Below are 13,702 nucleotides of genomic sequence, written 5' to 3' on the forward strand. Positions count from 1 at the left end.
TTAATTTTTAAAAATAATATAAAACTCAAACAATAATTAATTAATACAAGAAATTTACAGATAAAAATTAGTCCACAATGATTATTATTTCTTTTCTGCATATAATTATATTTTTATAATTTTTTTATTAGAGAAATGAACTTTAAATCATGTGACACTTTGCATTGAATTTAATAATTTTTAAAAATAATTTAAAATTTTAAAAATTGATCAATTAATTACAAATCAAATCAAAATATTTTAGATTACTTTATTTCTAATTGAGTTCTAATTGTGCGTATGCAATAAGAAATTTGTCTCATTTACATGTTCAAACTTTATTTATTTTTAAATTTATTTTAGATGAAATGTTATTAATAATAATTGTTATTTATTTTTTTTAAGTCAATTATGCTTTTAGGAAGATGTTAATATCCAATTTTTTACAACATATACTAAAATATATAGTTTTTTTATAAAATATAATTTATGATTTTGTTATAATATTACAATTCATCTTTGTAATTTAATGAATGAGAGCAGATGAGACAACATTTTATATTTAATACATCCAGAGCTTTTAATTAATAATTACAACTTGCATATATGGCCTGGCTTGTTGCCTTGTCCACCTAACCCATAATATTAATCAGTAGCCTTGTGACTTACCCTGTCCCGGCCGCCCCATATAAATATATATATCTCTCGTACTTGGCTCTCTACTCTTTCCCAATTCTCTCAGAGTATCCAACCATTTTGAGAGGGCGAGCAGAGCAGGTGAGTTCCATCATCCTCACGATTCACGAACCTCATATATCACCACTTTGTCCAGTATTCTCTCTTGCAATTCTCTGTACTTGTCATAATTTTACCATATATATGTTTTCTTGGCCCTGTGCAGTTTGTGTTCTTCAAAAAATGGCGGAACAAATTCCATTCAGCGTCGTGGAGAATGTTTTGAGCAGTTTAGGATCCTCAGTTGTTCAAAAAATCGGATCTATATATGGCGTTCGAAGGGAGCTGACAAAGCTTGAGGAGACACTGGGTACCCTCAAAGCTGTTCTTCTGGATGCTGAGGATCACCTGGAGAAAAGCCGTGCAGTGAAAGATTGGGTGAAGAGGCTCAAGGGCGTTGTGTATGATGTAGATGACTTGTTGGATGACTTTGCAACCTACCGGTTGCAGCAAGGAGGGCTCGTCAGGCAGGTGAGTCACTTCTTCTCGTCCTCAAATCAGGTTGCATTTCGTTTCCAAATGAGTGGGAGAGTCGATGATATCAAAGAAGCACTTGATGAAATAAAAAAAGATATCTTTCTGTTGAATGCTATTCCACGAAGCACAATTCACCCACGGGCAAAGAATATTGGGAGAGAGACCCACTCATCCCCACATTCATCTAATCTTAATCCAAGAAGTGCAGAAAAAGAAGACCTACTAAAATTGGTGTTGTCGCCTGACAAAAAAATTGTTGCTATAGTTGGCATCGGGGGATTGGGTAAGACCACTCTTGCTCAATTGGTATACGACGATGAAAGAGTGCAACAATATTTTGCCTTTAAGAAATGGGTTTGCGTTTCTGATTATTCTGGTGAGGGTTTTGGTGAAAGTGCGCTGCTAAAAAAGTTGTCAAAATCTAAAAATGATGAGGGTTCACAGAGCCTATCATTGGATGATTTGAAAAATGAGCTTCACAAACAAATAAGTCAAAAGAGGTACTTGCTAGTACTAGATGATGTCTGGAACAATGAAAATGAAAATTGGGAGAAAGTGAGAACTCTATTGGAGGTTGGTGATGAAGGGAGTAAAATTGTAGTGACCACCCGGAACGCTGAGGTTTCATTTATGGGTAATAATACTGTTTGTCTTAAGTTAAAAGGTCTAGACAAAGATGAGTCTTGGAATTTATTTTCAAACATCACATTTGGAGGACAGACGAATACAGTGAATCCTGAGATCATAAAAGTTGGAAGAGAAATTGTAAACATGTGTAATGGAGTTCCACTCATCATCAACACTTTAGGGAGAACATTAATGCAGTTTAAATCAGATTTGTCCAAATGGTTGTCTATTCAAAAGAATGAAAATCTTTTATCACTTCCATATGGAAATGATAATGTTCTACAGGTGTTGAAACTAAGTTATGATAATTTGCCAACACATTTGAAACAATGTTTTACATATTGTGCTTTATTTCCAAAAGGCTATGAAATTGAGAAAAAGTTGTTGGTACAATTATGGATCGCACAAGGTTACATCCAATCTACAAATGGGAATGAGCAATTAGAGGATATAGGAGATCAATATTTCAAAGAATTGTTGTCAAGGTCATTGTTGGAAGAGGTTAAAAAAGATGATTTTAATGATACATTAAGTTGTAAAATGTGGGACCTTATATATGATCTTGCACAATCAATTGTAGGATTTGAGATCCTTGTTTTAAGAAGTTATGTAAATAACATTCCAGAAGAAGCTCGTCATGTGTCATTGTTTGAAGAGATAAATCCTATGATAAAGGCTCTAAAGGGAAAACCCCTAAGGACCTTTCTAAACCATTGTGTAGATTCTTATGAAGATAGTACAATTGTAAATTCATTTTTTCCGAGTTTTATGTGTTTACGTGCATTGAGTTTAAGTCGTATGGGTGTAGAGAAGGTGCCAAAGTGTTTAGGCAAATTGAGTCATTTAAGGTATCTTGATCTTTCCCACAATGGGTTTAAGGTACTTCCAAATGCTATTACAAGATTAAAGAATTTGCAAACACTAAAACTCATAAGGTGTTGGAATTTACAAAGAATTTCAAACAATATAGGAGAATTGATCAATCTTAGACACTTGGAGAATAATGGATGTTATCACTTGACTCATATGCCACATGGAATCGGCAAGTTGACTTTACTTCAAAGTCTACCATTGTTTGTGGTTGGGAATGACATAGGGTGGTTAAGGAATCACAAAATTGGTAGCTTGAGTGAATTGAAAGGCCTTAACCAACTAAGAGGAGGGTTAAACATAAGTAATCTTCAAAACGTGAGGGATGTTGAACTGGTATCCAGGGGAGAAATTTTGAAAGGAAAACAATATCTTCAGTCCTTGAGATTGGAATGGAATCGGTCGGGCCAAGATGCGGCGTATGAGGGTGATAAGTTAGTGATGGAAGGCCTTCAACCACACCCACACCTAAAGGATATCTTTATAGCAGGTTATGGAGGTACGGAGTTTCCAACTTGGATGATGAATGAAGGGTTGGGTTCCCTGTTTCCCCACCTAATTGAAATTGAAATTTCGGGATGTTCAAGATGCGAAATTCTGCCACCCTTTTCTCAACTCCCTTCTCTCAAGTCTTTGAAGCTTCATCATATGAAAGAAGCGGAGTTAAAGGAGGGTTCATTAACAACGCCACTCTTCCCATCTCTTGAATCGCTCGAACTCTCTGACATGCCAAAGTTGAAGGAATTGTGGAGGAAGGACTTACTAGCAGAGGAAGGTCCTTCATTTTCTCATCTTTCGAAGTTATATATTCATGAATGTTCTAGTTTGGCATCGCTGCATTCTTCTCCTTCTCTTTCTCAATTAGAGATCATCGATTGCCATAACTTGGCATCCTTGGAACTGCATTCTTCTCCTTGTCTTTCTCAATTAGAGATCATCAATTGCCATAACTTGGCATCCTTGGAACTGCATTCATCTCCTTGTCTTTCTCGATTAACGATCCATGATTGCCCAAACTTGACATCCATGGAACTGCCGTCATCTCCTCCTCTTTCTCGATTAGAAATCAGAAAATGCCCTAACTTGGCATCCTTCAAAGTGGCTCCATTACCTTCTCTTGAGACACTATCTCTGTTCACAGTTAGATATGGTGTGATATGGCAGATAATGTCTGTCTCTGCTTCTTCTTCTTCGTTGAAGTCTCTGTATATTGAAAGCATAGATGATATGATATCTCTCCCGAAGGAGCTACTTCAACATGTTTCTGGCTTGGTAACGTTACAGATCTGTGAGTGTCCTAACTTGCAATCCTTGGAACTGCCATCATCCCATTGTCTTTCTAAATTAAAGATCATAAATTGCCCTAACTTGGCATCCTTCAATGTGGCTTCATTACCTCGTCTTGAGGAACTAAGCCTGGGTGGAGTCAGAGCAGAGGTACTGAGGCAGTTAATGTTTGTCTCTGCTTCTTCTTCATTGAAGTCCCTGCGAATATGGGAGATTGATGGTATGATATCTCTCCCAGAAGAGCCGCTTTAACATGTTTCTGGCTTGGTAACGTTACAGATCCGTGAGTGTCCTAACTTGCAATCCTTGGAACTGCCCTCATCCCATTGTCTTTCTAAATTAAAGATCATAAAATGCCCTAACTTGGCATCCTTCAATGTGGCTTCATTACCCCGTCTTGAGGAACTAAGCCTGCGTGGAGTCAGAGCAGAGGTACTGAGGCAGTTAATGTTTGTCTCTGCTTCTTCTTCATTGAAGTCTCTGCGTATATGTGAGATTGATGCTATGATATCTCTCCCAGAGGAGCCACTTCAATATGTTTCCACTCTCGAAACTCTCTACATTGTTAAGTGCTCTGGTTTGGCAACATTACTACACTGGATGGGCAGCCTTTCCTCGCTTATGGAACTTATTATTGATGACTGCTCTGAATTGACATCACTGCCAGAAGAGATCTATTCCCTAAAAAAACTGCAGAAATTTTATTTCTGTGATTATCCACACCTACGGGAAAGATACAACAAGGAAACAGGTAAAGACCGGACCAAGATTGCTCATATCCCACACGTTCATTTCAACATTGGTTTCTATATGAGATTGGAGGTAGGTCCAAAATCCCTAACCTTTCTTCCCATTTCTATTATTTTAGAATCAGAATGCTATATTTTCATTTTGTCTCTGGTAATTCTTTTGTGTTGGCACCTCTTATGTTTGTTTAGATGCTCACATCAATAACTTTGAAATTTTTTTCCAGCTTCTCGACAATTTCTGATGCTGTGCACTGAACTAATCATTTTACTTGGAGTTGTACATTCTAAGAGTTTGGGGAAATACTGAGGTCTGGTATGATAACTGTCAATCTTAAACGTTGTTTTGTGTTTGGAATATTACTACACTTGATAGATACCCTCACCTCACTTACAGAGCTTGGAATTCATGGCTGCCCTGAATTGACATCATTGCCAGAAGATATGTTCCCTCAAAAACCTGCAGACACCTAACAATGTGCATCTGTTCACACTCAAAAGGAAAGATGCCGAAAGGAAAGGTGAAGACTAACCCAAGATTGCTCATATCACACAAATTGATATCATACATCCATGAGGGATTGAAATACAGAATGTCTTTCAGGTCTGAAATCTCTAGCTTTTCTTCTCATTTTCTGTTACTTCATTTGTATTATCTTACTTTAAAATGCTCTGTTTTGATTTGTTTTGGTGGTTCTTTGTATTTGCACCTTACTTGTTTGATTAAATGCTTACTTCAGTAAGTTAGAATTTTACTTGAGTGTTTTACATCCTAAGAGTTTGAGGAAATACTGAGCTCTAATATAACTAGTATTGGTCACAGAGTTCACCTTTCCTAAGGAGCTTACCATTGGCCTAATGCCCAAGGGATCCCAAAAGGAAACAACTTTGGATTGGCCGGAAGATTTCACATGGTCCAAACATTTGTATTTACTAGATGCCTGATACAAAAAGTAGTTTCAATTTAGCCATTGATAAAGTCTAACTGTTTTATTAGAGAAATAATTGCCAAATAAATGCAAAATAGAAAATGGTATTAATGAATTCAGTACTTCATCTATGTTGTAGTTTAGCAGCTTTTGTTTGATAATGAGTATGGGGTTGGGTTTATCATGTTACCATTCCAAATATTCTTTAAAAAATCATTAAGGCTCTGTTTGGTTTCTTGAAAATTTGAGGGAAAATGTGAGGGAAAAAATAGAAAGGAAAAGTGGAAGGAAAAAAAAAGTGGAAGTCAATAAATTATTTTTATATTTTACTTCGAATTCATTTTACTTATTTTAACTCTTTGATATAAATATTAAATAATTTGAAAATGTATAAATTTCTAATTAATCTTAATTATATTTTATTTTCTTTGATATTTTTCATAGGACAACCAAATATGAGAAAATCATTTTCCTTAACATTTTTTTCTTAGTACTTTTCGGAACCAAACATAACCTAAATGTTTTACTTTAGCAACTTCATCAAATTAAATAGACAACTTCACATCTCTTATTGAGCTAGGTGCTATCTCAGTTAATGTTTTGTCTTTACTTTAGGTGCTATCGCAGCTTCATCCCATTGTCTTTCTAAATTAAAGATCATAAATTGCCCTAACTTGGCATCCTTCAATGTGTCTTCATTACCTCGTCTTGAGGAACTAAGCCTGCGTGGAGTCAGAGCAGAGGTACTGAGGCAGTTAATGTTTGTCTCTGCTTCTTCTTCATTGAAGTCTCTGCGAATACTGGAGATTGATGGTATGATATCTCTCCCAGAGGAGCCTCTTCAATATGTTTCCACTCTCGAAACTCTCTACATTGTTAAGTGCTCTGGTTTGGCAACATTACTACACTGGATGGGCAGCCTTTCCTCGCTTATGGAACTCATTATTTGTGACTGCTCTGAATTGACATCACTGCCAGAAGAGATCTATTCCCTAAAAAAACTGCAGAAATTTTATTTCTGATTATCCACACCTACGGGAAAGATACAACAAGGAAACAGGTAAAGACCGGGCCAAGATTGCTCATATCCCACATGTTCGTTTCAACATTGGTTTCTATATGAAATTGGAGGTAGGTCCAAAATCCCTAACCTTTCTTCCCATTTTTATTATTTTAGAATCAGAATGCTATATTTTCATTTTGTCTCTGGTAATTCTTTTGTGTTGGCACCTCTTATGTTTGTTTAAATGCTCACATCAATAACTTTGAAATTTTTTTCCAGCTTCTCGACAATTTCTGATGCTGTGCACTAAACTAATCATTTTACTTGGAGTTGTACATTCTAAGAGTTTGAGAAAATACTGAGGTCTGACATGATAACTCTCAATCTTAAATGTTGTTTTATTAGAGAAATAATTGCCAAATAAATGCAAAATAGAGAATGGGGTTAATGAATTCAGTACTTCATCTATGTTGTAGTTTAGCAGCTTTTGTTAGATAATGAGTATGGGGTTAGGTTTATCATGTTACCACTCCAAATATTTATATTTTACTTCAAATTCATTTCACTTATTTTAGCTCTTTGATATAAAGATTAAATAATTTGAAAATGTATAAATTTCTAATTAATCTTAATTATATTTGATTTTCTTTAATATTTTTCATAGGACAACCAAACATGAGAAAATAATTTTCCTTAGCATTTTTTTATTAGTACTTTTCAGGAACCAAACATAACCTAAATGTTTTAATTTAACAACTTCATCAAATTAAATAGACAACTTCACATCTCTTATTGAGCCGAGATGCTATCTCAATTAATGTTTTGTCTTTACTTTTTCATTTAAGTCTCTGTCTATTGGATGCACAGATGATATGATCCAAACTCAAATGAACACTGCTCTTGTTTTGCAACATTACTACATTGGAAAAGGCAACTTCAACTCACTTATAGACCTTCCTATTGGTGACTGCACTGAATTGACATCACTTTGGAAGAGATGTGTTCCAGATGGAAAATCTTTCATTATATGCACCTACTTGCAAGATACCAAAGGGAAACATGTGAATACTTGCCCAAGAAAACAGAGGGCCATACTTGGTGAAGGTTTCGTCAATAAGGAGAACCATTTCAGGTACAAAATCTTCCCTTCTTCTCATTTTCTGATGACTTCATTTTTATTCAATATCCATTTGATATTATTTATGTTCATTTTCTTTTGGTATTAGATTTTCTTGCTTGCTCAATAATTTCATTGAAGTAAGTTGTTTAGATATCACATTTTCTTTGGTGGTTTTTTTTTTCCTTTTTAGAATAATTCAAAATATCATTTTTAACTGTTCACAAAATTTGATCAAATTTGATCGCAGTTGAGTGATTAAATTTCAAGTTTATTATTATTATTACAATCCATTAATTCTACTTATGTCATCTTTGTTATGTTACAATTCGCCTTTTCTTGTTATTGTTATTATTATTAATGTCATCTTTGTTATGTTACAATTCGCCTTTTCTTATTATTATTATTACCACAGGTTACAATCCACTAATTCTACTTATGTCATCTTTGTTATGTTACAATTCGCCTTTTCTTGTTATGCAGCCTACCTTAATAATTTGGGGAGACCAAGATACAGTATTCCTAGTAGAACTAGCTTACAAATTGAAAAGGTAAACTTATATCACCTTCCTACATGCCTACAACAATATAAACACCAACTTATGTCTTTCTCACTGTTGAGATTGTTACTGTGTGCAGGCATTTTGGGTGAGGAGGCCCAACTTGTGATCATCAATAACACAAAGCATACTTTTATTATAGAGAAGCCCAAGGAAGTATTTAAGCACTTGAAATCCTTTCTCATTGATTTGCTTCCACCTCCTAGGCAACACCTGGAACCACTCACACCATGACAAGGTGAAAAGAAACTAATGCAACATTCTCAATATATCAGAATATATCAAAGAAAAGGTCAAATTTTAGATTTTTGTGTTTTTCCTATCACTGTTTTTATACTATTACTAGTGCACCTTATTTGTCAAGATGATTAAAAGGAATTCCCTAGGATAACTAGTGTGTCTGGTGATCTTAAGGTTCATAAATTTTTGGTTTCCACAAGATAGGTGCCAACTAATTTTATTTTTTCTACATCCATGCAATATCCCAGTCATCTATTAACAAGGGCTAAAAATTCTTGTAGAGAATAGAATAAAGAACTAGATTAAATGAAAATAGGACATTAGTATTCTATTTACAAATAAGGGCAAAAATTCTTGACGACCATTAAGCACATTGTTCCTAAAATAATAGCATCCATGTCGTTGAGCAAAAGTTTATTGTAATTGCATTTAGCATATAAAGCAAAACTGATTTGTTATTTATTTATTTATATTTACACCTTATGCATTTGATAAAATGCTTAAACAGTAAGTTTGAAAATTTTTCTCTTCAAATCATTTGATAATTGAAGGCCAAACTAATCAAATTGATTTAAATTTTACATTCAAAAGTTGAATTAATTATTTTTTTTTTTTTTTTTTTTTTTTTTTTTTTGCAAATTTCACCTCACTTTAGAAGTTAGTGATTATTCTCTAGTCCATCTTAAAATGAGTGCCTACATTCTTCCATTCCTCTATCACTACAAAAAGTTTTAGATTGACCTAAAATTTTCTCATGACCTAGAAATTCATATCGATTAGATGGTTAAAGCAAAAAAGACTTTTGCCTTATATTTTAAGTAATCTCCCTGCTATCTATTTGTTGAGAGCATCATACAAGATGTCATTATATTTCTTAATTTTTTTATGTAATAAGATAGTAACTGGATTGAGAAAGATGCAACTTGTAGAGCAAAAAATTTCTATGCCATTTCCCTTGTATTTGCTTTGTGTGTATCAACTGTGCTTTTCATTATTTTTTAAAACATCACTAACAACAAACTTATTATTTTTATATATCATAATTTAGCTAATATATATTTCCTTTTTTTTAGAAATCATGCTTGTCATTGTGTTAATCAATAGGTAGCCTAATAACTATATTGTTCAAGTTATTTTGTGTTGGCATTCTTCATGTTTCAAAATGTTGTTAGACTAGCAATTTTATTGCAAATATAATGTTCTCAAATCAATACGAAAAGGGATGATTGTGGGGCTTGGGCACTAACTTCCTTGAGAAGTTGAATTGAGGGTTTTTTAAACTAGGTCTCTATATCAACAAATTCTACATTTTATCACTCTTGAGACCTTAATAAATATTGCAGAAAGCTTCATTTGCTACATAGTAAGGATGAGGTTGGCATGTAAATCATAAGGACTTAAAAGCTTGAGTTGTTGTCTCTTCCAGGGGGCCTTTAGATTTATTAATGAGTTCCAAATCATTGTCTAACTTGAATCTAAATCATTGCTGGAAGGATGTGCCCCTAAGCATTCTCATGTTCCTGATATGGAGTAGAAATGGACTTCTAATTCATGAAGAACTAATGGGCTCTTTGATTATGCCATCTATAATGTACTTCAGGTTCATGCCCCAACCCCTCTTCTTGCTTTTGATAACTTCATTTTAGTTTTACACTGCTTTCCTTCCCTCTTATCTGTGTTTATAAATGTTTGTGCATATAATGTGAACCTTTTCCACTGTTACTTTAAAGCTTTTTCATTCTCAAGTTTGGGAAATTACTGAATTTGATTTTAATATTTTCTTGTAGATTTCACCTTGCTTAAAAAGCATTTGATTATTCATATTTGCAAAGATGAAAATAAATATCTTTTTCATTTCCCATTTTTTTTCATAATTTATGAGCATATTGAAAGCATTCATAGCCCAATATATTTGCTAGCATATATATGCATGTCATAATCTATTGAATTTTTTAGCATAAGGTCTAAGAGTATTCACATATCTATAGGTTCTATATATTTATACTTTTTACAACATCAAATGAAGTATATGAACCTTATCCCAAAGGTGAAGTCTGTTTAAAATGGGTTCAACATGTTAGCAGTTACCTAACTTAATAATCTAACAATTTGGTACTATATATCATTTTGCAACTCTTCCATAAAGTAATTGTGTTACCTCTATTCATATTTTCTATCCTTATTTTTAAAAAAAAATGAATTAGTAATTGTGTGTCAAATCATGCTTACGATCATTAATAGGAACTTATATGCTAAATTGATAAAGTTATTTTACAATTGTTTCAACATATTCAGAAAAAAAATAAATTAATAAATTAATAAATATATCTTTCTAGATGTAATCATTACCAAGCCCATGTGAAAAGCTATAGCAATGAGGATATAAGCTTCAGTTATGTTTTGGAGATTCATATTGAAAGTTGTAGATTGTGGATGTATGGTATTGGAGTTAGCTTGAGTTTATCATTCTATCTTTTATATGTTAGTTATCATTTATTCTTTACAACCAATTTTTTAAGGAATTCTATGATTTTTTTATAATTTATATATTTGTTTTTATTTGTACCAGAACATCACGAAGCTACAACAGCACCATTATAGAGTACCCACCACAAGTCTAATGGAGCATGCTTCTCAACCTTCACAATTACTTGTAAGCTGCTGATAAGATAATTTTCTCTATAATTAGGAAATCTTCTTTGCACTTATATCTTTTTACGTAGTCATGCATTGAGAGTTTGTGTTTGGTTAAAAAGGAAAAAGAAATACTGAATAAATGATTTAGAGTAATAAGAGTTTGCCACGTAAAGTTTAAGAAGGTGAAGGCTAATAATAGGAGGGAAGTTAAAACATCACAACCTAATTGAAACTATAAAACATGATTAGCTAACAATTGGTTGAAGGTTTTATTGGTCTTGAGCTTCTCCAATTACACAATAAAATGGCTTGAGAAGTATGAGGTTTCACCATTGTTAATTGCTTACAAGTTTTACCAAACAAAGCAGAAGAGAGGGACAAGGCAAACATAGGCCTAAAATTGAATATCACAGCAATGTCTCTTCTACAATTGCTAGCATCTGCTGCAGAAGCGTCTGGTGATACCATTTTTGATGTTACCAAATATGGTGACAAGGTTGATGGAAACACTGATATTACCCAGGTGAGGGTAATGCAATTATAATATTTGTAAGACGTCAAACTTGATTTTTTGCTTAATGGGTTCGCTATGGAATGTTTTCTTAGGCCTTACTTAAAGCTTGGGGAGATGCTTGTGCATTGCCTGTGGCAAGTACAGTTATGATTCCAAATGGGAGATATGCCCTGGGGTAAATAACCATTGGAGGCCCTTGCAAGACTCCTATCAATTTCATTGTCGAAGGCACTGTGAAGGCCTCGGTGGATACCAGCAGGTTCAAGGCTGAAGCTGGTTGGATTGCTTTCCAACAAATCATTCATTTGTCTGGTGGTGGAGTTTTTGATGGCCAAGGACAAATCGTATGGGGCAGAAAATGCCCGAGTTCTGCATATTGCAACCAACTTCCCATCGTAAGTTCATGTATATATATATATCTTATGTAATTCTTTCAGTTTGTGTGCATAATGAGGACACTAACAGTATAAGCTTTAGTGTCTCTTTTTTTAACTTGAAATATCTATAGCAGAGTCTGAGGTTCAACTTCATTACCAATAACATGGTCAAGGATATAACTTCAAGAGACAACAAACAGTTTCATATTAATCTTTTGGGGTGCAGGAATTGGACTTTCTACAATGTTGCAATTAGTGCACCAGAAGATAGCCTTAACACAGATGGAATTCACATTGGACATTCCTCAGGGATCCATATCACCAATTCAACCATAGAAACTGGAGATGATTGTGTCTCAATTGGTGATGGCAGTGAGCAAATTAATATCCAAAGAGTAACCTACGGACTTGGCCATGGCATCTGCGTGGGAAGTTTAGGAAAGTACCCCAATGAAGAACCTGTGGTTGGCATTAGTGTCAAGAACTGCACCTTCACCAACACCCAGAATGGCGTGAGAGTGAAGACATGACCTGCTTCTCTCATCAAGGCACTGCCTCTGAAATGCATCTCGAAGATATTGTCATGAATAATGTTGACAATCCCATAATCACATGTCAAAAGTACTGCTCCCATAACCAATGCAACTTAAAGGTACTTCTAAAGGAAATGGAAATACCCATTTTTATGGCTTATTTTCCCTCTTTGTCCCTTTATTTTTATTGGTTTGGAACTTAAATTTCCATTGTTTTCAGAGTCCATCACGCATTCACCTCAGTAATGTTAGCTTCAGAAACATCCGGGGCACTACCTCAACTGAGGTTGTTATCAAGCTTGTTTGCAGCCAGGGAGTACCATGCCAAGACGTCAAGCTTGGTGACATCAACTTGAAATACAGTGGAAATGAAGGTCCTGCCATGTCACAATGCAAGAACATTAAGCCAAATCTACTGGTGAATAAACTACTTGTGCCTAAGATGCTTAATCTTCTTCCAAAGTCTGAACAAATTGTACTGCTTCTATTATATAGCTACCTCTTCATGCTTAGGCGTCTGCTATTTTATTGGTGAATAAACTACAATGAACAAACAATGATACAATACTCGGCTATTATGGAAGGTATGTGTAGTTTGATCCCATGAGAAAAAACAAATGTCTATTTAGTCATTTTTTTACATAGGCATCCAAGTTTGGAGGAGGAGTGAGCTGCTATAGTACAAATTGAAGCTCCAAAGAATAATGTTAATGTAAATTATTTAATGTTAATGCAGTTTGGATGAGAAAATGCAGTCAAGTGAATTAAAATTCCTTTGGAGTGTATTATTTGAAATTTTATCTTTGGATTACTACAACCAAGAAAAAACTATAGATTGGTATTTGGTGTGTTGGAAATGCTTGATGGTTGGTAATCGAACTAATGTACTAACGACTTCGAGAAAAACTAAGAATGATAAAGACAATAATAATAAATGGCAAGAATTGAGAAAATATTGAAGTTGTAATTGTCTCAAGGAGCATATTTTGGGATTTGAATTATATGTAAAGAAGAAATGCTCTTGGAAACTGCAACATAATGGATCTTGAATGGTTTTCCGTCATATGTGTT

The 13,702-nt window shown here is 34.2% G+C and overlaps 1 protein-coding gene and 1 pseudogene across 5 annotated transcripts; both read left to right on the forward strand.

The window, feature by feature from the left end:
- The first annotated feature begins 717 nt into the window (after positions 1–717).
- On the forward strand, positions 718–11,885 carry LOC117909231 (putative disease resistance protein RGA3). Of its 5 annotated transcripts, none has more exons than XM_034823179.1 (10): positions 718–756; positions 881–4,038; positions 6,307–6,781; positions 6,933–7,016; positions 7,521–7,785; positions 8,254–8,321; positions 8,410–8,568; positions 10,064–10,170; positions 11,140–11,223; positions 11,814–11,885. In XM_034823179.1, exons 2-3 carry the CDS (start codon positions 898–900, stop codon positions 6,670–6,672), a joined length of 3,507 nt encoding a protein of 1,168 aa, XP_034679070.1. In that variant the 5' UTR covers positions 718–756; positions 881–897; the 3' UTR covers positions 6,673–6,781; positions 6,933–7,016; positions 7,521–7,785; positions 8,254–8,321; positions 8,410–8,568; positions 10,064–10,170; positions 11,140–11,223; positions 11,814–11,885. The 5 variants fall into 5 exon arrangements, with proteins under 5 accessions (XP_034679070.1, XP_034679066.1, XP_034679068.1 ...); XM_034823175.1 differs by lacking the exon at positions 11,814–11,885 and adding an exon at positions 11,576–11,666; XM_034823177.1 differs by lacking the exon at positions 11,814–11,885 and adding an exon at positions 11,573–11,635.
- Positions 11,230–13,404, forward strand: LOC117909234 (annotated as a pseudogene).
- Positions 13,405–13,702: the final 298 nt, after the last annotated feature.

The sequence above is a fragment of the Vitis riparia genome, chromosome 19, assembly GCF_004353265.1.
Source record: "Vitis riparia cultivar Riparia Gloire de Montpellier isolate 1030 chromosome 19, EGFV_Vit.rip_1.0, whole genome shotgun sequence".
Lineage (NCBI taxonomy): Eukaryota > Viridiplantae > Streptophyta > Magnoliopsida > Vitales > Vitaceae > Vitis > Vitis riparia.

Coding starts and splice junctions, on each gene's coding strand:
- LOC117909231 (XM_034823179.1), top strand. CDS start 898: ATGGCGGAACAAATTCCATTCAGCGTCGTGGAGAATGTTTTGAGCAGT. Junction 4,039..6,306: donor ATTGTCTTTCTAAATTAAAG/ATCATAAATTGC, acceptor TCTAAATTAAAG/ATCATAAATTGCCCTAACTT.